Source organism: Solanum tuberosum, unplaced genomic scaffold, assembly GCF_000226075.1.
Source record: "Solanum tuberosum cultivar DM 1-3 516 R44 unplaced genomic scaffold, SolTub_3.0 scf00034, whole genome shotgun sequence".
Classification (NCBI taxonomy): domain Eukaryota; kingdom Viridiplantae; phylum Streptophyta; class Magnoliopsida; order Solanales; family Solanaceae; genus Solanum; species Solanum tuberosum.
Genome location: NW_006238962.1, coordinates 572,094 through 595,328, shown reverse-complemented (window position 1 = coordinate 595,328; position 23,235 = coordinate 572,094). Strand labels below are relative to the sequence as shown.

The window sequence follows — 23,235 nt, the reverse complement described above, 5'->3', positions numbered from 1 at the left end:
TTTTAAAAAAAACTAAAAATTAAACCCCCCCCCCCCCCCCAAAAAAAAATAAAAAATAATAATAAATAAATATGTATTTGTTCGCCAAAAGAATAGTAGTAATAATAATGATAATAGTCATTAGCAGAAAATAATTCTAATTTGTTCATTATTAATCTTTATTATTTTATAGTCAATGTTTCTATATAATTTATAAAATTTTCGGTAAATATATTCTTGTTTTCCTTTAGTGTCGTTTTTGACAAGAAATAATACACATCCTAGTTATTTTAGGATTTAGGTTTTTTCTTGATCGAGTTTAACTTATATATATTGATTCGTGTTGAAGAATAATTACACAATCAACATAACAATGGATTTTCATCGTTTAGCTCGTAGATTTTCAACCAATAAACTCGAAAATCTTCTATCATGATGACAATTTAATTACCCCATCTTCTTTTTTCAAAAATAACCCTTCAAAATGAAAGAATTTAACTCGAATCATAAAGAATTTCTCGATATCTTACCTAAGGAGCTTTATAATATAACATCCGATGAATTTTGTAGAGCAACGGAGATATTATTAAGGTCGATAGAGGAATTCCAAAAATCATATAAATATAAGTGTTTAATTTCTCTTAGTATATGGTTTTCATTATATTTTTGGGACTTTATTGGTGAATCATCATTAATACCAACAGCCATTTATTTTGGTGTGTGGGATAGAAGGATGTTTAAGACATATAGATTTAACTATAAAGTTGAGCAATTAAAGTTACAACATGAAATTGAAAATGATATTCCAATTCAATATATTATTTTTGAATTCATCAAGGATGTGAGAAATTCAGATTCTAGGTATATGGGGAATAAATTCTTTAATGTTATATTTTCACTTGCAATTAATGTTGTGGTTGTAAAGGGTCGACGTTTGGGCTAATCCGAAATCCAAACCGTTTAGATTGTGTATTTGGATACTTTGGATTTTTCGATATTTGGGAATCTGAAATTTTTGATTGGTTATTGAATCTCATATTTAATGTTTTTATTCTTTATAATAACAATTTCAATACTTGCATGAATATTTTATTTGGATGATTATAGTGATCGTGTATTTTATATGGATTCTCATCCTTGTGAGGAGGAGAAGTTGAATTTATTTATTTAGAATAAAAAATTTAAAATAATCCGATCCAAATTAAAAATATATAATTACTCAATATAAACTTATTTGATTTGTAATTTTTTTGCCTATAATAATAAAAAAAATCCAAAAATTTCATATTCAATTGTGAGTATCCAACCCTAATTGTAGGCTTATCGTGTTAGACTGAAATACCTAAAAAAGAAAAGGGTATCAAGTTAACAAAGTTTGATAAATTTCTTTTCATATACTCGTTTCCCAAATTATTGGTAGTAAATTCTAAAAATATTTATCTCAAATTATTTGTTATTTTAAAAGTTTAAGATAAATTAATCATTTTTTCCTATTTTATTCACAGAGTAAAATTTTAACCGATGAAAGACTATATCTTAATACATATTAAATGAAGGTAATATAGTGAAAAATATTTGCTTATTACTAATATTTTCTCAAGGAATGTGTAAAAGAGAAACACAACAAAAAATTTGAGACCGAGGGAGTACCAAACATAGATTTTGAGTTTGAAGTACCTAACAATATTACTATATGTATCCAATAAAAATCACCTAATTGTAATTTGTTTGAACTCAAAGTATTTGTCAATAGCAAGTGGAATTGCTAATTATGTAGAAAATGATGTAATTTAGGTCCTAATCTCAACAATATAATACCACTAAGACATATGTGCTAATTATTAGATCCACAATTAATATGATGGTCAAAATTATGTGTCATTGCTTAGTTGCCTAATTATAGTGCATCAAAACCTCCCAATATCTTTGTCCTCTAATCTTGATTATTGTTAGGTCATTAAGATTTAAGGGTGTGTTTAGTACGAAGGAAATTTTTTACGGAAAATGTTTTCTTAAAAAATAAAAAAGTCTAATTAATATGTTTAGTAGTTGCAACAAAATTTTCAATTATATTGTAAACTATTGTTCTACCAAAATTAAATTTAAGACCTAAAACTAACTTGACTTGCACCACCATCGGAAGATTTGGTGCGGTACGGATGAAGTTGATCCTCTTAATCAAAGATCTCTGGATCGAGTTTGAGTATGAAAACAAAATTTTTGGTAGGAAGCGCTATTTCCGAATGGAGTCTTGACACAAATTCAAATTAGTCAGACTGCAATACGAATATCGAAAATCAAAAGAAACTTGACTTGATAAGTTTCGATGTACATCAAATAAGCTTATTAAGGAGGTAAAACGCCCCTAAAGAAAAAAAAAATTATTCAAAAATTCAAATTCGAAATCTCTGATTAATGACGGAGAAAAAAGTTTGATAAAGAAAATGAAAGTTTTGTGTATATCTTTTTTTTAAAATTGGATTATTGTGGTCAATTAATCAACAATATTGGTGGGTCCATAGGATAGTTCGTGTACACAAGTCTTTATGTTAATCTAATAATCCATTCGTGTTCAACCTAAATCACAATTATTTGAAGGAAAACAAATAATTAGATATTTTATTTGAAATTTTAACTTTAGTCAATTTTAATATGCATCAAATATTATAGTAATTAGATATAACTATCTATAATAAATATAAGTTGTCTGTAGTAAAAAAATAATTAACCAGTTATAATAGATTAACTACATTAATAAGAAAAAATACAATCTTTACGATATATAATATTAACATAGTTATAATTAATGATTGCTTGTTTATTTTTTACAAATAAAAATACACAGAAAATAAATGGTACAGCCTTTATGAATTTCCCACGAACTCAAATGATTGTGTCACCACCTTATTTTATTCTAAAAAGTAATCATTACAGTGTAAAGTACTCTTCATTAACAAATATAATAACTTAATATAGAATTAATTATTTTAAAAAAATATGTGTAGTATATTTGGAACGCCCATCGTAAGGACGAATCAAAGAATAGAATTAACAGATTTTTAGATTGACAAACTTTTAAAAAAGAATGTATATATGTTATACCATAGACAAATTTTATATCCAAATGAGAAAAAAAAGAAAGATGAAAGCTTTATGATCAGACTTACTTGCTACATGCATTTATGGACATGATGATAATATAATGTAGGTCGAGAGATAAATACATAAAGTTTTTTGGGTAAATCGAACTATACATGTCATGAGCTTGGTTCATCATAAATATGATATCGAAGTTAGATGTTTATGAGATAAATCTCAAGAGGAATGTTAAGTTATTCGAAGAAAAGGATTGATAGACTATTAAATTGGCAAGATTTTGAAGAAGTAAGTATGACAAATTCATATTTATAAAACATAACACAAGTTATTATGTATAATATCAATTTTAATAATAGCATAGCTCAAAAATAAATTTATAAATTTTTTATTAGACAAAATGAACAATACGTGTGATTGATTATTTATTTTTCCTTATATGTTAGTGGTGGGGTTTTCTTCTGTCCACAAAAGCAACAGCTAAATATTTTGGAGTTGGCCACTCATTTATTTTAGAGATTAATATTAATATATTTGTGGTTCTTCTAATTATTTAAATAATTCTCTATATTTATCTTTATTTATAACCTTAGAATTTATCTACTTGATCTTTTAAAAATTAGTTGTTCAATCAGTTCGATTATTTTTATGAATATTTCGATACTTAATTTTACTTTACTAAAGATAACAGTTGACTAATTATATTCTAGCATACATTTTATTAAAAATCAAAATGATGCCCTAAATTCAATCCATAGGTTTAAATTACTTATGATTTAAATACAAATTTCGATTATTCAATATCAAAATCCTCAAAGTCAAAATCAATAAATTGGACTCAAGACTCACCTTAATATTTTAAGATTTTACTTTATAACAATTATTAGCAACACTATACATAAAGTCAAGAAAAAAAATAGTTATAGAAAAAGTATATCGTGTACACTCAATTTGTGTACTCCCAAAGTTAACCTAAATTTATATATAAATAAATAATAAGATAAAATTTCTCAATTAGTATTATTAATCTTAGAGATTTATAAACTAATATTTGGCTTCTAAAAAGTAACCTTCTCACCCCACCTAACACAAGTCCATTTAAGATATTGTTTCGATTAATTATTTAATCATTTATTATTCCTAAAATAATATACAACATATTTGATAGCGATGCTGCCATCTACCAAATACTTTAAACAAAAAAATTGACCTTCTTTTTAAAAATATTTTTTCCCCAAAAATGTATCGAAAATAATCTCTAATAGATAATGATAAAGTTTTTGTATATTTTAGTTTCCCAAAAAATTTAGTCGTAAAATTACATTAAATATATTATTGTTATTTTGTAAAAAGTCTTTTCTCTTAAATAAAAACTCCTTGTTTTATTAAATTATCTTGTAATATGGTGATTTGTAATTAATAAAAGTATAAATAAAATCTCCTCTTTTGTATATTAGTAAATTTTTTAAATTTCTAAGCAATAACGAAGTTGTGTCTTATAATGTTATTCTTGTTAAGCTGAAGTCGATTAATTTTGACTACCACATATCATCTTCTAATATGTTCATATATCAAATCCGAATTTCGACCACTCAAATTACCTCACAACCCAAATTTCGACCGCTCAAATTAACTCACATTTTTCATGAGTGACTTCAAAATTCTCAAAATTAAGATGATTTTTTTATATTAATTAAGTAGTAATTTTCACTAATTTTTTAGCTTAGCAGGGGACCAAGTAAGAAAGAGTCAAAAACTTAGTTATAATTGAAACATGACATATAGATCATCATGAGCCGTTGATTTTCAACTTTTCAATCACAATTTTGATCCAACGGTTGATATTTCTTTACAAGACTCAATTGGCATTACGGCATTTCAGCTTTGTTTGTTGATGATTTGTTCGTCTTCTTTATATAGTCTTCTCCATTTTCATCAGCTTCGATCCTATAATCTCTCTCGTGAAAAAGGGATTTTTTTCCATTGGATAAAGAAGAAGAAAACAACGAAAACAGAAGAGAAAAAGGTGGATTAATTAAAGAAAAAAGTTTTTTTTTTCGTTTTGAATGATTGTGATACTGTAGTTTTTTCACCTTTTGTGATGTTTCTGAAATGGGTTTGAAGTAGAATGAATTTTTAGTCTTTTTATGAATTGGGTTTGGGTAAAAAATGAATTTTTAGTCGTTTTGATTCAATCGTCTTTTGGTTGATTATGGTGGTGTATACTTCTGTTTACTGCGATTTTGCGAATTGGGTTTGGAAGTAGAGGAGCAAAAAATGAATTTCTAGTTTTGTTTCAATCGGCTTTTGGTTGATTATGGTGGTATAGTTCAGTTTTCTGGGATTTAGGTGAGTTGGGTTTTGAAGTTAATGAGGCAAAACAGGATTTTTGATTGTTTTTCTTTTGGATGATTATGGTGATATATAATTCAGTTTCCGGTGATTTGGTGGATTGGGTTTGAAGTTAGATAGGCAAAAAAAGAATTTTAGTCCTTTTTCTCATTTGGTTCATAGCTGATTATGGTGATATAGTTTAGTTTCCTGTGATTTCGTGAATTGGGTTTTGGAGTTGGAGAGGCGGAGAAGAATTTTCGATTGTTTTTTGCTGATTATGATACTGTTATACTTCACCTTTTTGTGATAATTTGAATTGGCTTTGGAAGTAGAGAAGCAAAAAAAATGAATTTCTAGTCTTGTTTCAATCGGCTTTTGGTTGATTATGGTGGTATAGTTCAGTTTTCTGGGATTTAGGTGAGTTGGGTTTTGAAGTTAATGAGGCAAAACAGGATTTTTGATTGTTTTTCTTTTGGATGATTATGGTGATATATAATTCAGTTTCCGGTGATTTGGTGGATTGGGTTTGAAGTTAGATAGGCAAAAAAAGAATTTTAGTCCTTTTTCTCATTTGGTTCATAGCTGATTATGGTGATATAGTTTAGTTTCCTGTGATTTCGTGAATTGGGTTTTGGAGTTGGAGAGGCGGAGAAGAATTTTCGATTGTTTTTTGCTGATTATGATACTGTTATACTTCACCTTTTTGTGATAATTTGAATTGGCTTTGGAAGTAGAGAAGCAAAAAAAATGAATTTCTAGTCTTGTTTCAATCGGCTTTTGGTTGATTATGGTGGTATAGTTCAGTTTTCTGGGATTTAGGTGAGTTGGGTTTTGAAGTTAATGAGGCAAAACAGGATTTTTGATTGTTTTTCTTTTGGATGATTATGGTGATATATAATTCAGTTTCCGGTGATTTGGTGGATTGGGTTTGAAGTTAGATAGGCAAAAAAAGAATTTTAGTCCTTTTTCTCATTTGGTTCATAGCTGATTATGGTGATATAGTTTAGTTTCCTGTGATTTCGTGAATTGGGTTTTGGAGTTGGAGAGGCGGAGAAGAATTTTCGATTGTTTTTTGCTGATTATGATACTGTTATACTTCACCTTTTTGTGATAATTTGAATTGGCTTTGGAAGTAGAGAAGCAAAAAAAATGAATTTCTAGTCTTGTTTCAATCGGCTTTTGGTTGATTATGGTGGTATAGTTCAGTTTTCTGGGATTTAGGTGAGTTGGGTTTTGAAGTTAATGAGGCAAAACAGGATTTTTGATTGTTTTTCTTTTGGATGATTATGGTGATATATAATTCAGTTTCCGGTGATTTGGTGGATTGGGTTTGAAGTTAGATAGGCAAAAAAAGAATTTTAGTCCTTTTTCTCATTTGGTTCATAGCTGATTATGGTTATATAGTTTAGTTTCCTGTGATTTCATGAATTGGGTTTTGGAGTTGGAGAGGCGGAGAAGAATTTTCGATTGTTTTTTGCTGATTATGATACTGTTATACTTCACCTTTTTGTGATAATTTGAATTGGCTTTGGAAGTAGAGAAGCAAAAAAAATGAATTTCTAGTCTTGTTTCAATCGGCTTTTGGTTGATTATGGTGGTATAGTTCAGTTTTCTGGGATTTAGGTGAATTGGGTTTTGAAGTTAATGAGGCAAAACAGGATTTCTGATTGTTTTTCTTTTGGATGATTATGGTGATATATAATTCAGTTTCCGGTGATTTGGTGGATTGGGTTTGAAGTTAGATAGGCAAAAAAAGAATTTTAGTCCTTTTTCTCATTTGGTTCATAGCTGATTATGGTGATATAGTTTAGTTTCCTGTGATTTCGTGAATTGGGTTTTGGAGTTGGAGAGGCGGAGAAGAATTTTCGATTGTTTTTTGCTGATTATGATACTGTTATACTTCACCTTTTTGTGATAATTTGAATTGGCTTTGGAAGTAGAGAAGCAAAAAAAATGAATTTCTAGTCTTGTTTCAATCGGCTTTTGGTTGATTATGGTGGTATAGTTCAGTTTTCTGGGATTTAGGTGAATTGGGTTTTGAAGTTAATGAGGCAAAACAGGATTTCTGATTGTTTTTCTTTTGGATGATTATGGTGATATATAATTCAGTTTCCGGTGATTTGGTGGATTGGGTTTGAAGTTAGATAGGCAAAAAAAGAATTTTAGTCCTTTTTCTCATTTGGTTCATAGCTGATTATGGTGATATAGTTTAGTTTCCTGTGATTTCGTGAATTGGGTTTTGGAGTTGGAGAGGCGGAGAAGAATTTTCGATTGTTTTTTGCTGATTATGATACTGTTATACTTCACCTTTTTGTGATAATTTGAATTGGCTTTGGAAGTAGAGAAGCAAAAAAAATGAATTTCTAGTCTTGTTTCAATCGGCTTTTGGTTGATTATGGTGGTATAGTTCAGTTTTCTGGGATTTAGGTGAATTGGGTTTTGAAGTTAATGAGGCAAAACAGGATTTCTGATTGTTTTTCTTTTGGATGATTATGGTGATATATAATTCAGTTTCCGGTGATTTGGTGGATTGGGTTTGAAGTTAGATAGGCAAAAAAAGAATTTTAGTCCTTTTTCTCATTTGGTTCATAGCTGATTATGGTGATATAGTTTAGTTTCCTGTGATTTCGTGAATTGGGTTTTGGAGTTGGAGAGGCGGAGAAGAATTTTCGATTGTTTTTTGCTGATTATGATACTGTTATACTTCACCTTTTTGTGATAATTTGAATTGGCTTTGGAAGTAGAGAAGCAAAAAAAATGAATTTCTAGTCTTGTTTCAATCGGCTTTTGGTTGATTATGGTGGTATAGTTCAGTTTTCTGGGATTTAGGTGAATTGGGTTTTGAAGTTAATGAGGCAAAACAGGATTTCTGATTGTTTTTCTTTTGGATGATTATGGTGATATATAATTCAGTTTCCGGTGATTTGGTGGATTGGGTTTGAAGTTAGATAGGCAAAAAAAGAATTTTAGTCCTTTTTCTCATTTGGTTCATAGCTGATTATGGTGATATAGTTTAGTTTCCTGTGATTTCGTGAATTGGGTTTTGGAGTTGGAGAGGCGGAGAAGAATTTTCGATTGTTTTTTGCTGATTATGATACTGTTATACTTCACCTTTTTGTGATAATTTGAATTGGCTTTGGAAGTAGAGAAGCAAAAAAAATGAATTTCTAGTCTTGTTTCAATCGGCTTTTGGTTGATTATGGTGGTATAGTTCAGTTTTCTGGGATTTAGGTGAATTGGGTTTTGAAGTTAATGAGGCAAAACAGGATTTCTGATTGTTTTTCTTTTGGATGATTATGGTGATATATAATTCAGTTTCCGGTGATTTGGTGGATTGGGTTTGAAGTTAGATAGGCAAAAAAAGAATTTTAGTCCTTTTTCTCATTTGGTTCATAGCTGATTATGGTGATATAGTTTAGTTTCCTGTGATTTCGTGAATTGGGTTTTGGAGTTGGAGAGGCGGAGAAGAATTTTCGATTGTTTTTTGCTGATTATGATACTGTTATACTTCACCTTTTTGTGATAATTTGAATTGGCTTTGGAAGTAGAGAAGCAAAAAAAATGAATTTCTAGTCTTGTTTCAATCGGCTTTTGGTTGATTATGGTGGTATAGTTCAGTTTTCTGGGATTTAGGTGAATTGGGTTTTGAAGTTAATGAGGCAAAACAGGATTTCTGATTGTTTTTCTTTTGGATGATTATGGTGATATATAATTCAGTTTCCGGTGATTTGGTGGATTGGGTTTGAAGTTAGATAGGCAAAAAAAGAATTTTAGTCCTTTTTCTCATTTGGTTCATAGCTGATTATGGTGATATAGTTTAGTTTCCTGTGATTTCGTGAATTGGGTTTTGGAGTTGGAGAGGCGGAGAAGAATTTTCGATTGTTTTTTGCTGATTATGATACTGTTATACTTCACCTTTTTGTGATAATTTGAATTGGCTTTGGAAGTAGAGAAGCAAAAAAAATGAATTTCTAGTCTTGTTTCAATCGGCTTTTGGTTGATTATGGTGGTATAGTTCAGTTTTCTGGGATTTAGGTGAATTGGGTTTTGAAGTTAATGAGGCAAAACAGGATTTCTGATTGTTTTTCTTTTGGATGATTATGGTGATATATAATTCAGTTTCCGGTGATTTGGTGGATTGGGTTTGAAGTTAGATAGGCAAAAAAAGAATTTTAGTCCTTTTTCTCATTTGGTTCATAGCTGATTATGGTGATATAGTTTAGTTTCCTGTGATTTCGTGAATTGGGTTTTGGAGTTGGAGAGGCGGAGAAGAATTTTCGATTGTTTTTTGCTGATTATGATACTGTTATACTTCACCTTTTTGTGATAATTTGAATTGGCTTTGGAAGTAGAGAAGCAAAAAAAATGAATTTCTAGTCTTGTTTCAATCGGCTTTTGGTTGATTATGGTGGTATAGTTCAGTTTTCTGGGATTTAGGTGAATTGGGTTTTGAAGTTAATGAGGCAAAACAGGATTTCTGATTGTTTTTCTTTTGGATGATTATGGTGATATATAATTCAGTTTCCGGTGATTTGGTGGATTGGGTTTGAAGTTAGATAGGCAAAAAAAGAATTTTAGTCCTTTTTCTCATTTGGTTCATAGCTGATTATGGTGATATAGTTTAGTTTCCTGTGATTTCGTGAATTGGGTTTTGGAGTTGGAGAGGCGGAGAAGAATTTTCGATTGTTTTTTGCTGATTATGATACTGTTATACTTCACCTTTTTGTGATAATTTGAATTGGCTTTGGAAGTAGAGAAGCAAAAAAAATGAATTTCTAGTCTTGTTTCAATCGGCTTTTGGTTGATTATGGTGGTATAGTTCAGTTTTCTGGGATTTAGGTGAATTGGGTTTTGAAGTTAATGAGGCAAAACAGGATTTCTGATTGTTTTTCTTTTGGATGATTATGGTGATATATAATTCAGTTTCCGGTGATTTGGTGGATTGGGTTTGAAGTTAGATAGGCAAAAAAAGAATTTTAGTCCTTTTTCTCATTTGGTTCATAGCTGATTATGGTGATATAGTTTAGTTTCCTGTGATTTCGTGAATTGGGTTTTGGAGTTGGAGAGGCGGAGAAGAATTTTCGATTGTTTTTTGCTGATTATGATACTGTTATACTTCACCTTTTTGTGATAATTTGAATTGGCTTTGGAAGTAGAGAAGCAAAAAAAATGAATTTCTAGTCTTGTTTCAATCGGCTTTTGGTTGATTATGGTGGTATAGTTCAGTTTTCTGGGATTTAGGTGAATTGGGTTTTGAAGTTAATGAGGCAAAACAGGATTTCTGATTGTTTTTCTTTTGGATGATTATGGTGATATATAATTCAGTTTCCGGTGATTTGGTGGATTGGGTTTGAAGTTAGATAGGCAAAAAAAGAATTTTAGTCCTTTTTCTCATTTGGTTCATAGCTGATTATGGTGATATAGTTTAGTTTCCTGTGATTTCGTGAATTGGGTTTTGGAGTTGGAGAGGCGGAGAAGAATTTTCGATTGTTTTTTGCTGATTATGATACTGTTATACTTCACCTTTTTGTGATAATTTGAATTGGCTTTGGAAGTAGAGAAGCAAAAAAAATGAATTTCTAGTCTTGTTTCAATCGGCTTTTGGTTGATTATGGTGGTATAGTTCAGTTTTCTGGGATTTAGGTGAATTGGGTTTTGAAGTTAATGAGGCAAAACAGGATTTCTGATTGTTTTTCTTTTGGATGATTATGGTGATATATAATTCAGTTTCCGGTGATTTGGTGGATTGGGTTTGAAGTTAGATAGGCAAAAAAAGAATTTTAGTCCTTTTTCTCATTTGGTTCATAGCTGATTATGGTGATATAGTTTAGTTTCCTGTGATTTCGTGAATTGGGTTTTGGAGTTGGAGAGGCGGAGAAGAATTTTCGATTGTTTTTTGCTGATTATGATACTGTTATACTTCACCTTTTTGTGATAATTTGAATTGGCTTTGGAAGTAGAGAAGCAAAAAAAATGAATTTCTAGTCTTGTTTCAATCGGCTTTTGGTTGATTATGGTGGTATAGTTCAGTTTTCTGGGATTTAGGTGAGTTGGGTTTTGAAGTTAATGAGGCAAAACAGGATTTTTGATTGTTTTTCTTTTGGATGATTATGGTGATATATAATTCAGTTTCCGGTGATTTGGTGGATTGGGTTTGAAGTTAGATAGGCAAAAAAAGAATTTTAGTCCTTTTTCTCATTTGGTTCATAGCTGATTATGGTTATATAGTTTAGTTTCCTGTGATTTCATGAATTGGGTTTTGGAGTTGGAGAGGCGGAGAAGAATTTTCGATTGTTTTTTGCTGATTATGATACTGTTATACTTCACCTTTTTGTGATAATTTGAATTGGCTTTGGAAGTAGAGAAGCAAAAAAAATGAATTTCTAGTCTTGTTTCAATCGGCTTTTGGTTGATTATGGTGGTATAGTTCAGTTTTCTGGGATTTAGGTGAGTTGGGTTTTGAAGTTAATGAGGCAAAACAGGATTTTTGATTGTTTTTCTTTTGGATGATTATGGTGATATATAATTCAGTTTCCGGTGATTTGGTGGATTGGGTTTGAAGTTAGATAGGCAAAAAAAGAATTTTAGTCCTTTTTCTCATTTGGTTCATAGCTGATTATGGTGATATAGTTTAGTTTCCTGTGATTTCGTGAATTGGGTTTTGGAGTTGGAGAGGCGGAGAAGAATTTTCGATTGTTTTTTGCTGATTATGATACTGTTATACTTCACCTTTTTGTGATAATTTGAATTGGCTTTGGAAGTAGAGAAGCAAAAAAAATGAATTTCTAGTCTTGTTTCAATCGGCTTTTGGTTGATTATGGTGGTATAGTTCAGTTTTCTGGGATTTAGGTGAGTTGGGTTTTGAAGTTAATGAGGCAAAACAGGATTTTTGATTGTTTTTCTTTTGGATGATTATGGTGATATATAATTCAGTTTCCGGTGATTTGGTGGATTGGGTTTGAAGTTAGATAGGCAAAAAAAGAATTTTAGTCCTTTTTCTCATTTGGTTCATAGCTGATTATGGTGATATAGTTTAGTTTCCTGTGATTTCGTGAATTGGGTTTTGGAGTTGGAGAGGCGGAGAAGAATTTTCGATTGTTTTTTGCTGATTATGATACTGTTATACTTCACCTTTTTGTGATAATTTGAATTGGCTTTGGAAGTAGAGAAGCAAAAAAAATGAATTTCTAGTCTTGTTTCAATCGGCTTTTGGTTGATTATGGTGGTATAGTTCAGTTTTCTGGGATTTAGGTGAATTGGGTTTTGAAGTTAATGAGGCAAAACAGGATTTCTGATTGTTTTTCTTTTGGATGATTATGGTGATATATAATTCAGTTTCCGGTGATTTGGTGGATTGGGTTTGAAGTTAGATAGGCAAAAAAAGAATTTTAGTCCTTTTTCTCATTTGGTTCATAGCTGATTATGGTGATATAGTTTAGTTTCCTGTGATTTCATGAATTGGGTTTTGGAGTTGGAGAGGCGGAGAAGAATTTTCGATTGTTTTTTGCTGATTATGATACTGTTATACTTCACCTTTTTGTGATAATTTGAATTGGCTTTGGAAGTAGAGAAGCAAAAAAAATGAATTTCTAGTCTTGTTTCAATCGGCTTTTGGTTGATTATGGTGGTATAGTTCAGTTTTCTGGGATTTAGGTGAATTGGGTTTTGAAGTTAATGAGGCAAAACAGGATTTCTGATTGTTTTTCTTTTGGATGATTATGGTGATATATAATTCAGTTTCCGGTGATTTGGTGGATTGGGTTTGAAGTTAGATAGGCAAAAGAAGAATCTTTAGTCCTTTTTCTCATTTGGTTCATAGCTGATTATGGTTATATAGTTTAGTTTCCTGTGATTTCATGAATTGGGTTTTGGAGTTGGAGAGGCGGAGAAGAATTTTCGATTGTTTTTTGCTGATTATGATACTGTTATACTTCACTTTTTTGTGATAATTTGAATTGGTTTTGGAAGTAGAGAAGCAAAAAAATGAACTTTTAGTAGTTTCTCTCAATGTTTCATTGCTGATTATAGTGTTATAGTTCAGTTTCCTGCGATTTCGTGAATTGAGTTTTGTAGTTAGAGATGTGAAAAAGGATTTTCAATCAATTCTTTTGATGTGTTTTTTACTTTCTCTCCCATTTGATTGTTGTCTTGTTGATCAGTTTTATTGGGATTCTATGTCTTATCTCTGTTTAATTTTTTAATTGATTGATGAACTTTATGTGCCTCCGATGAAAGTTTTGGTATCTACTTTTGTTGGTTTGAAGCCTCTTGACAGCTTTTAGTTTTAATTTTTTTATGTGACAGTGGTTGAATTCATATTGTATTTCTTTCTTATTGTTCCCTTGTGGATGATTCTTTTAGGTTGTCATTTATGTTATATCCTTGGGTTTCATTTATTTCTTTCACTTCTTTTTTAGTTTGACACCCCTTTGTGCATTATCGAATTATGTTTAGGTCAAATATGAATATAGGGAAGTGGGGTTTAGCAAATGATTCTTGTCATCTATACTAGTTTAGCTATGGGATTTTGGTAGAATTTAGGGGATGTATTGATCTTTGAATTCGGTTAAAGATATGTGAATTACCAATTAGATGCGTGCGTTTGGTAAAAGAAAAAGTATGTAGGGAAAAAGAATTTGGCTTTTGGTTATGAAAGTACTATTGCCAAGGGTCTTTCGGAAACAGCCTCTCTGTCTCCACGAGGTAAGGACTCCACTTGTGGTAATACACGAGGTATATTGTTGTTGTTGGAAAGAGAATCTAAGGGGACAATTTTTGATGATATTTATGAGTTAGATAGAGTTCTAGTCATCTACTCAGAGATGAACTGTTATGATTTATGCTTGAATCTCTTTGATGCTGATCACCTAAAACCAGTTGTCCACTTAATATGAATGAAGTTCCTCTTAGCTAGTAATTGCTAACAGTACGAGATTACTTTAGTATTTTACTGAAATCCTGTTCTATCGTGAGAATTGTTGTCAGCTGCAAAAGAAATGTCTGCTTAGCCATATACAACTTCCTTGTTGTAAGGCTTAATCAAGGATTACTAATTTAAGGCTATATGGTTTATGCAGATATAAATGGTGCTTCGTGTAAGACATGGATGAATATTCTGTTAAAAGAGCTGGCAATGGGCTTGTCGCCCCCAGAAGAGGTTTAAGGGACACGGCTGAAAACAAAGATAAAAATGTTCAGTATTGTTCTAGACTTGGATGTAGTGGCCGGGTCAATTATACTAAGAGTACCAGAGTTGGAGGCATGGAGAAACCGAGACCACTAAGACCTACTTTCGGTTCTTCAAACGGAAAGGAAGTAGTTGGGAGTTCATCTGTGACATCCTCTGGAATGACTACTGCGAGAAAGTCAGGCAAGGAATCTCACAGAAAATACTCTTCTAACATTGAAAACAAGCGATCAGATACCAGTTCCTTACGTAAAGAGCCAGAAGTTTTAAAACAGATGCAGTCATCAACAGAGCGTCAATTCCAATTTGATTCAGCAAAGAGAGATACTGGATCCAGCAAAGTTGTATTTACAGATGTTGGTTGCTCTAGTGGAACATCGAGCAGACCTCGAAAAATATTTGGTCATGGACCTGGTTCTTCCAACCAAAAGAGTCCAATGAATTCCTCTATTTCTTCGTTGTCTAAATCCATTAGTGCTGGGACAAGGAGCAGTAGTAGTGGGGAAGGATACAGGTTGAAAAATCTGAAGTGCAATTCCACACCAGATGTCCTCCCTTATAGTTCTTCAGCATCAGAATCAAGTACCAGTCGAAGGGAAACAGTAAAAAGGAGAAATACTGAAGGTGAAAGCAGTTCATCATCTAAAGGGAAAAAAATGAGTGGGGCATCGCCAAATGAAGGACGTGCAGTTCGTCCCGCTACTGGAATCTCCATCTCTGACTCAAGGAGTAGTAGAAGCTCGGATTTCAGTGACGGTAATCGTGCTGTATCAGTTCGGACCCGCAGGTCAATGAATGTGAGTACTAGGTTAAGGGGTCCTGTTCAGGATTCATTGCATACTAAGTCTTCTGGCTCAAGACAAAATTTACCTGAGCTTGGAACTCCAAATCTAGATATGCCTAGTTCATCCAGTCAACTTTTCATGGATTCTTCATCAAGTGATTATAGCACTTATAGTTTACCTGCAAATGATTATGATGATGATGATGATGACGATGAAGATGAAGATGATGATTTACCTGGTGTAGTACCATTCACTTCAGCAGAAATTGGCATTAACGGTATGAACCGTGAAGCATTGCAGCGATATAACATGGATGGAGTTGCTCAGGTATTCTTGGAGGAGATCAGATTCAATCTACTTCCTACAAGCTTACTGATATTTAAGTATATTGGTCTTGCTTTTACTTTGCAGGTATTGCTGGCACTTGAGAGAATCGAACAAGATGAAGAGTTATCTTATGAGGTATTCAATGTTGATTATTTTTCTTCTCCTGTGAATTTACTATTTCGGTTTGTGAATGAGCTCTTATTTTCTATCTACAGCGACTACTGGCGTTGGAGTCCAATTTGTTCCTCAGTGGCCTTAACTTCTATGACCAGCATAGAGACATGAGACTAGATATCGATGACATGTCCTATGAGGTCTGTTTTTATTTCTTTTTTCACAACTTATAAGACATTTATTACTATGACTTCCTCAAATACTTTGATAATCTTATTTATGTTCTATAGTACTCATTTTGGTTTTTAGAACTGTATAGTTTGTCTTCAAAGTATGGAAAATTCATATCCTAAATCAAGTTAAAAGTTTACGACATCTGTCCCAATTTATGTGGCACCTTTTGACTTGGCACAAAGTTTAAGGAAGAAATGAAGACATTTGAAATTTGTGGTCTAAAATCCTCTTTGACCAGCTAAACGTGGAATTTTAAAGTTAAATTGTTTTTAATATAGAATAGTGACATGCTTTTTAGGACGGACTAAAACAGAAAGTGTGCCACATAAATTTGGACAGAGGGAGTAAAAAGTAGTCCTCATTGTCGAACCCCATCATTCACGATTGGAGGATGGCAAAAGAGTTTATGACTACTTAATGTTCAGTGGTGTTCTCTTTTGCAAGAACACTTGAGGGTTATTTATTTGAAGTTTTTTCTTAGCTGAAAGTTCCTCAATTGAAGTTTTCCCATCAGTCTAGTATGATATTTTCTACATCGTCTGAGAAATGTTTTTTTTCCCTTGATATCCATCATCTGATAAATTGATTTTTTTAATAGGAATTATTAGCACTTGAGGAGAGGATTGGCTCTGTTAGTACCGCTCTGCCTGAGGAAGAACTATCGAAGTGCCTCAGGAGAAACATTTATCAGGGTATGGCTTCAGAAACAGAAACACTAGAAGCTGATGAGGATGGAGATGACATCAAGTGCAGCATTTGTCAGGTTGTCGTCCTATTTTAAGCATATTTATCATTTAATTCATCATTCATAGGTATCTTTTTCATTTTCGATATTTATAGCATTGTGCTGTGTATTCAGAGGCGTATTCAGGATTTCGAAAGGATGGGTGCACTATTACAAAAATATGCATCTAAGATATAAGTTTGATCGGTTTAACCTTTACATTCTTAACACTGAACTGTTAAATTTTAAAAATTATAGGTCCAACATATATAATACTACTAGTTTTAAATTTTAATATACACATTTGATTTAATTATATAAAAATTATACCGTGCTAAAATTTTTTTAGGAATTTCCAATGTTACACACTTGAAAATTTTGAAAGATTAAAGCAAAAAAACAAAAGAAAAATTGATTGAAATGTCAAAAGTGTTACCGATAACCACTTGGAGGGGTGTTACTTATAAAAATAAGATAGATATAAGATTTAAATTTCTATTTTTGCTGAGAGAGGTGCACCCAATCATCATCATATTATTATATGCTACTTTTAACGTGGGTTCACACCTCTATATTTAAATATTTTTTTAAAAATATAACACTACTATATATAATCTAGAGAGGGGAGCATGGGTTCACGTGAACCCACGGAACCCCCTCTAGATACGCCTCTGTGTGTATTGCCTTTGTCTATGAAATATCTTTTCAAATGGAGAGAAGCCGAATGCTATAAGATAACATTCATCTGACTACATAAGTATTTTCCCTCTTGTAAGTCCTTCTGATGCTTACTAGATTTTTTTGAGTACCTTAGTAGAACCTTAAAAACTGGTGAATCTTTTCCGAAGAAAGAATATATTTCCTTGATCTCCTAGACATTTGATAAAATTTCGTACTGGTGTTTGAAAGATTGAACCTAGAACTCTTTTGAATGCTTATGTTCTTTCAATGTCCTGGTCCATCGACTTTTTGAGGATGTAATTTAGGCAGCTCTGACCATGCTGTCGACATTTCCAAGCGAATATGATGCATCCTCTGTGTGAGACAAAAGCTTATATATGAACCCTCAGCTAGTTTGGTCGACACTCTACTGTATGAATCCTCATTGACCATATCGCTCTGTTTGAGCTCATCTCAGTCCAAATGAATCGAGTTACTAACTGCTGACAATCATACATTTTTGCAGGAGGAGTACGTGATCGGAGATGAAATAGGGAACCTGGGATGCGAACACGGGTATCATATGGAGTGCATAAAGCAGTGGTTTAAGCTCAAGAACTGGTGCCCTATCTGTAAGACTGCAGTAGAATCATCGAAAACGACATTTTAGTTGCAAAATCTTTAGATACCTTAAAAACTCCAGATGTGGGAAAGCTGTTAACAGTTTCCCTGTGTACAAATTCATCTGGGGGTTGGTTCTTGTGGATTCCTGCAATTCATATTTACTGTTCTCTTTTTAGTTTTTTCTCTATTTTCTTGAACTTTTTTTTTCTCTTTTCGTTTACTTAATTGCTCTTGCCATATGAACCAATAAACCCAGGCCTTTTTCTGGCTTTGTGGTGGTGAATGTTTTCATATTCATTTCCTTCAACCTTTGCTAAAGTGTTTCAATCATTTGCTTGCTCTAATCGTGTTTTTATATCAATAAAACACATTCCTTAAAAGAGTTTATGCATATCATTTTCGACTATTAGTCCATAAAATATCACCTTGCAGAGGTAGGGGTAATGTCTGCATATATCTTACCCTTCCTGACCCCATTTGTGGGATTACATTGGGTTTGTTGTCGTTGTTGGAGTTGAGCCCAACTAAGAGGTGAGCCAAGAGAACAAAAAGAAATGAATTTTTAATCCTATGGTAAATGCTAAAGGTTGAGATATAACCAAGTGCAATCTATGTGTTACAAAATATGTAGTAGTGAACATTGATAAATCACAAAATGTGTTATAATACACAAGTCTTCATTGTTTTTTTTTTTCTCTTTAAGATTTATCTTAACCAAATCTTGTTAGGGGCTAAGCCGGTATGTTGGTTACGAGTTCAACCGAGTTTAGTAGTTTTAGTTCAAACTCTAAATTTGCGATAAGAAATTCATTGCAAGTATATAAATTATTAATTTAGAACTCAATAGCTCAAAATAATTTTTAAAATTGAACCCACAAACCTCAAATTCTAACTCCGCTCTTTGCTTAGAACATAATTTTATGCATCAATAATTTACGTAATAAAAAAAATCATACAACTAAAACACTTATAATATAATTGTAAGTAAATTTTTATGCTGATCAAAAGATTAATATGATCAAAGTCTTTATTTTTGATGTATATGCATTACTTGATCTAGGTGCGAGTCTATCTTTTGTGACTCTGTATATTGCTATGAGATTCAATATTCTTCCCAAACGACTTCTTGAGTCCTTCAGTGTTTCCACACATGTTGGTGAGTCTATTCTAGCCGAGAGAGTTTATCATGATTGTACCATCTCTGTCAATCACAAGGACACCATGGTTGACTTTGTTGTTATTCAGGTATGGACTGACTTCATGCTTGTTATGCCTCAGTTGATTGTAGAACTCGAGTAGTCAAGTTCTTGTTTCCTAATGAGCATGTTTTAGAGTAGAGGAGTAGTTCAGCAGTGCCTAAGGGTCATTTCATTTCGAACCTTAAGACCAAAAGGTTAGTCTCTAAGAAGTGCATCTATCACTTAGTTCGAGTTAATGACTCTAGTGTCACCACCAAAAGATTAAATTGTTGCCCATAAAAGATTGTATTAGTGGCAACTTGTGTCGCCACCAAAAGATTAAATTGTCGCAACTAACAGATTGTATTCGTAGCAACTTTTGTCGCCACTAAAACATTAAATTTTTGCCACAAAAAGACTGTATTAGTGCAACATTTGTGGCCATTAAGAGACTGTTTTAGTAGCAACTTTAGTCGCCCCAAAAGATATATTGTTGCCACTAAAAGACTGTATTAGTGCAACTTTTGTGGCCACTAAAAGACTGTTTTAGTAGCAACTTTAGTCGCCACTAAAAGTAGGTATTAGCGTCAACTTTAGTCGCCACTAAAGAGTAAATTGCCGCCACTAAATGTAGGTATTAGTGTCAACTTTAGTCGCCACTAAAAATTAAATTATTGCCACTAAAAGACTGTATTAGTGTCAACATTTGTCGCCACTAAAAGATAAAATTGTCGTCACTAAAAGACTGTATTAGTGTCAACTTTAGTCGCCACTCAAAGATTAAAATGTCGCCACTAAAAGACAGCATTTGTGTTAACTTTAGTCGCCACTAAAGATTGAATTGTCGCCACTAAAAGTCAGTATTAGTGTCAACTTTAGTCGCCACTAAAAGAAGGTATTAGCGTCAACTTTAGTCGCCACTAAAGAGTAAATCCGCCACTAAAAGTAGGTATTAGTGTCAACTTTAGTCGCCGCTAAAGATTAATTTGCCGCCACTAAAAGTAAGGTATCAGTGTCAACTTTAGTCGCCACTAAAAATTAAATTGTCGCCACTAAAACACTGTATTAGTGTCAACTTTAGTCGCCACTAAAGATGGAATTGCCGCCACTAAAAGTAGGTATTAGTGTCAACTTTAGTCGCCGCTAAAGATTAATTTGCCGCCACTAAAAGTAGGTATCAGTGTCAACTTTAGTCGCCACTAAAAATTAAATTGTCGCCACTAAAACACTGTATTAGTGTCAACTTTAGTCGCCACTAAAGATTGAATTGCCGCCACTAAAAGTAGGTATTAGTCTCCAACTCATTATACAGGTCCATATGAAGATTTTTCAAAAAAAAATTGGGTTCTCCGAAGCGCCTGATCCGTAATACACACAAAAGATCAAGAAAATCGCATAATTCCTAAAAATTAGCTTGTAAATGCAACAATATGCCTGAAAAAAGGTAGGACTATGCGTAACACTTACCCAACTCATTAAAAAGATTTTCATATAGTATTTTTCTAAAAAAAAATTGGGTGCTACGAAGCGCCAGATTCATGAGCTAATACATATGAAAAAATGAAGAATTCGCGTAATTCCAAAAGTAAGCCTGCAAATGCAGAAATAGGTGTTAAAAATTGTGTGAGTATACATAGTGGTTTTGCAACTAATTACGGAGGTCCTCATAAGGTCTTTTCAGAAAATATTTTGGGTGCTCCGAGGCGCCAGAACAATGGGCTAATACACACGAAAAATCGAAGATTTTTGCGTAATTCCTCAAAAAGGGCATATAAATGTGGAAATAGACATTAAAAAAGTGTGAGTATACGTGGTGGTTCCCCAACTCATTACGAAGATCTTCATAAAGTTTTTTCAGAAATAATTTTGGGTGCTCTAAGGCGCTTAATCCAAGGGCTAATACATACCAAAAAATCGAAAAATTTACGTAATTCCTGAAAAGGGCTTGTAAATACGAAAATAGACGTTAAAAATGGTATGAGTGTACGTGGTGTTTCTCTAACTCATTACAGAAGTCCTCATAAAGTTTTTTCACAAAAAAATTTGGGTCTTCTGAGGCGCCAGATCCATGCGCTAATACACACGACAAGATTGAGGAATTTGCGTAAAACCTAAAAAAGGACCTGTAAATGCAAAAATAAGCGTTAAAAATTGGTGTAAGTATATATGTAGTGGTTCACTAACTCATTACGGAGATCCTCATAAAGATTTTTCAGAAAAAAAAATTAAGTACTCCTAGGCGCATGATTCATGGGCACACGAAAAATTGAGAAATTTGTGTAATTCCTAAAAAGGCCTGTAAACAGAAATAGACGTTAAATAAATGATTTGTGTATACGTGGTGGTTCCCCAACTAATTATAGAGGTACTCAAAGTTTTTTCGGATAAAATTTTGGGTTCTTTGAGGTGCCTGATTCATGGGCTAATACACACATAAAAATTGAGGAATTCGCGTCATTCTTAAAAAAAGGTCTGTAAATGTGGAAATAAGCGTTTAAAATGGTGTGGGTATCCGTGGTGGTTACCCAACTCATTATGGAAGTCTTCATAAAAAAAATTTAGGAAAAAAATTTGGGTGCTCCGAGATGCCAGATTCATGGGCTAATACACACACAAAATTGAAAAGTTTGCGTAATTCCTAAAAAAAGGCATGTACGTGCGAAAATAGACATTAAAAAATGATGTAAGCAGATGTAACGGTTCCCCAACTCATTACAGAGGTCTATATAAAGATTTTCAAGAAAAAAAATTGGATACTCTGAGTCGCCACATCCATGGAATAATACATACGAAAAATTGAGGAATTTGCATAATTCTAAAAATGGGATTGTAAATGCAGAAATAGGCGTTAAAAAAAGGTGTGAGTATACGTGGTGGTTCTTCAATTCATTACGGATGTCCTCATAAATTTTTTTAGTTCTTCGAGGCGTAAGATCCATGGGTTAATACACATAAAAAATAGAGGATTTGCGTAATTTCTAAAAAAGAGTTGGTAAATGCGGAAATAGGCGTTAAAATGATGTTAGTATACACGATGGTTTCCAAACTCATTATGGAGATCCTCATAAAGTTTTTTCAGAAAAAAAAATTAGGTGCTCCGAGGCTCCAGATCCATGGGCTAATACACACGAAAAATCAAGAAATTTGTGTAATTTCTAAAAAGGGCCTGTAAATGCATAAATAGATGTTAAAAATTGTGTAAGTATACGTGGTAGTTATGTAAGTCAGTACAGATGATCTCATAAATTTTATTTCAGCAAATAATTTTGGGTGCTCCGAGGCACTAGATCCATGGGATAATTAATACACATGAAAAATCAAGAAATTTGCGTAATTCCTAAAAAGGGGCTTGTGAGTGTGAAAATAGGCGTTGTGGTGGTTCCCCAACTCATTACGAAGGTTCTCATAAAGTTTTTTCAAGAAAAAAAAAGGGTGCTCCGAGGCTCTTGATACATGAGCTAATACATTCGAAAAATTAAAGAATTTGTGAAATTCCTAAAAAAGGGTCTATAAATGCATAAATAGGCATTAAAAATGATTTTAGTATACATTGTGGTTCCCTAACTCATTACGAAGATCCTCGTAAAGTTTTTTGAGAAAATAATTTTTGGAGCTCCAAGGCACCAGATCTATGGGCTAATACACACGAAAAATCAAGGAATTTGAGTAATATTTTAAAAATGGCATGTAAATGCGAAAATAGACATTAATAAAATGGTGTAAGTATACGTGGTGATTCCCCAACTCATTACAAAGGTCCTCATAAAGTTTTTTCACAAAAATTATTGGGTGTTCCGATGCGCCAGATTCATGAGCTAATACACACAAAACAAATTGAGGATTTGCGTAATTCCTAAAAAGGAGCTTGTAAATGCAAAAATAGGCGTTAAAAATGGTGGGACTATATGTAATACTTCCTCAACTCATTACGGATGTCCTCATAAAGTTTTTTGAGAATTTTTTTTTGAGTGCTTTGAGGCGCTAGATCCATGG

The 23,235-nt window shown here is 32.5% G+C and overlaps 1 protein-coding gene across 1 annotated transcript; it reads left to right on the top strand.

Annotated features, from left to right (window-relative positions):
• The first annotated feature begins 4,966 nt into the window (after positions 1-4,966).
• Positions 4,967-18,406, top strand: LOC102581264 (uncharacterized protein DDB_G0292642-like). Its single transcript, XM_006342400.2, has 6 exons — positions 4,967-5,101; positions 14,487-15,708; positions 15,793-15,843; positions 15,924-16,022; positions 16,655-16,819; positions 17,967-18,406. Exons 2-6 carry the CDS (start codon positions 14,512-14,514, stop codon positions 18,108-18,110), a joined length of 1,656 nt encoding a protein of 551 aa, XP_006342462.1. The 5' UTR covers positions 4,967-5,101; positions 14,487-14,511; the 3' UTR covers positions 18,111-18,406.
• The last annotated feature ends 4,829 nt before the right edge of the window (positions 18,407-23,235 follow it).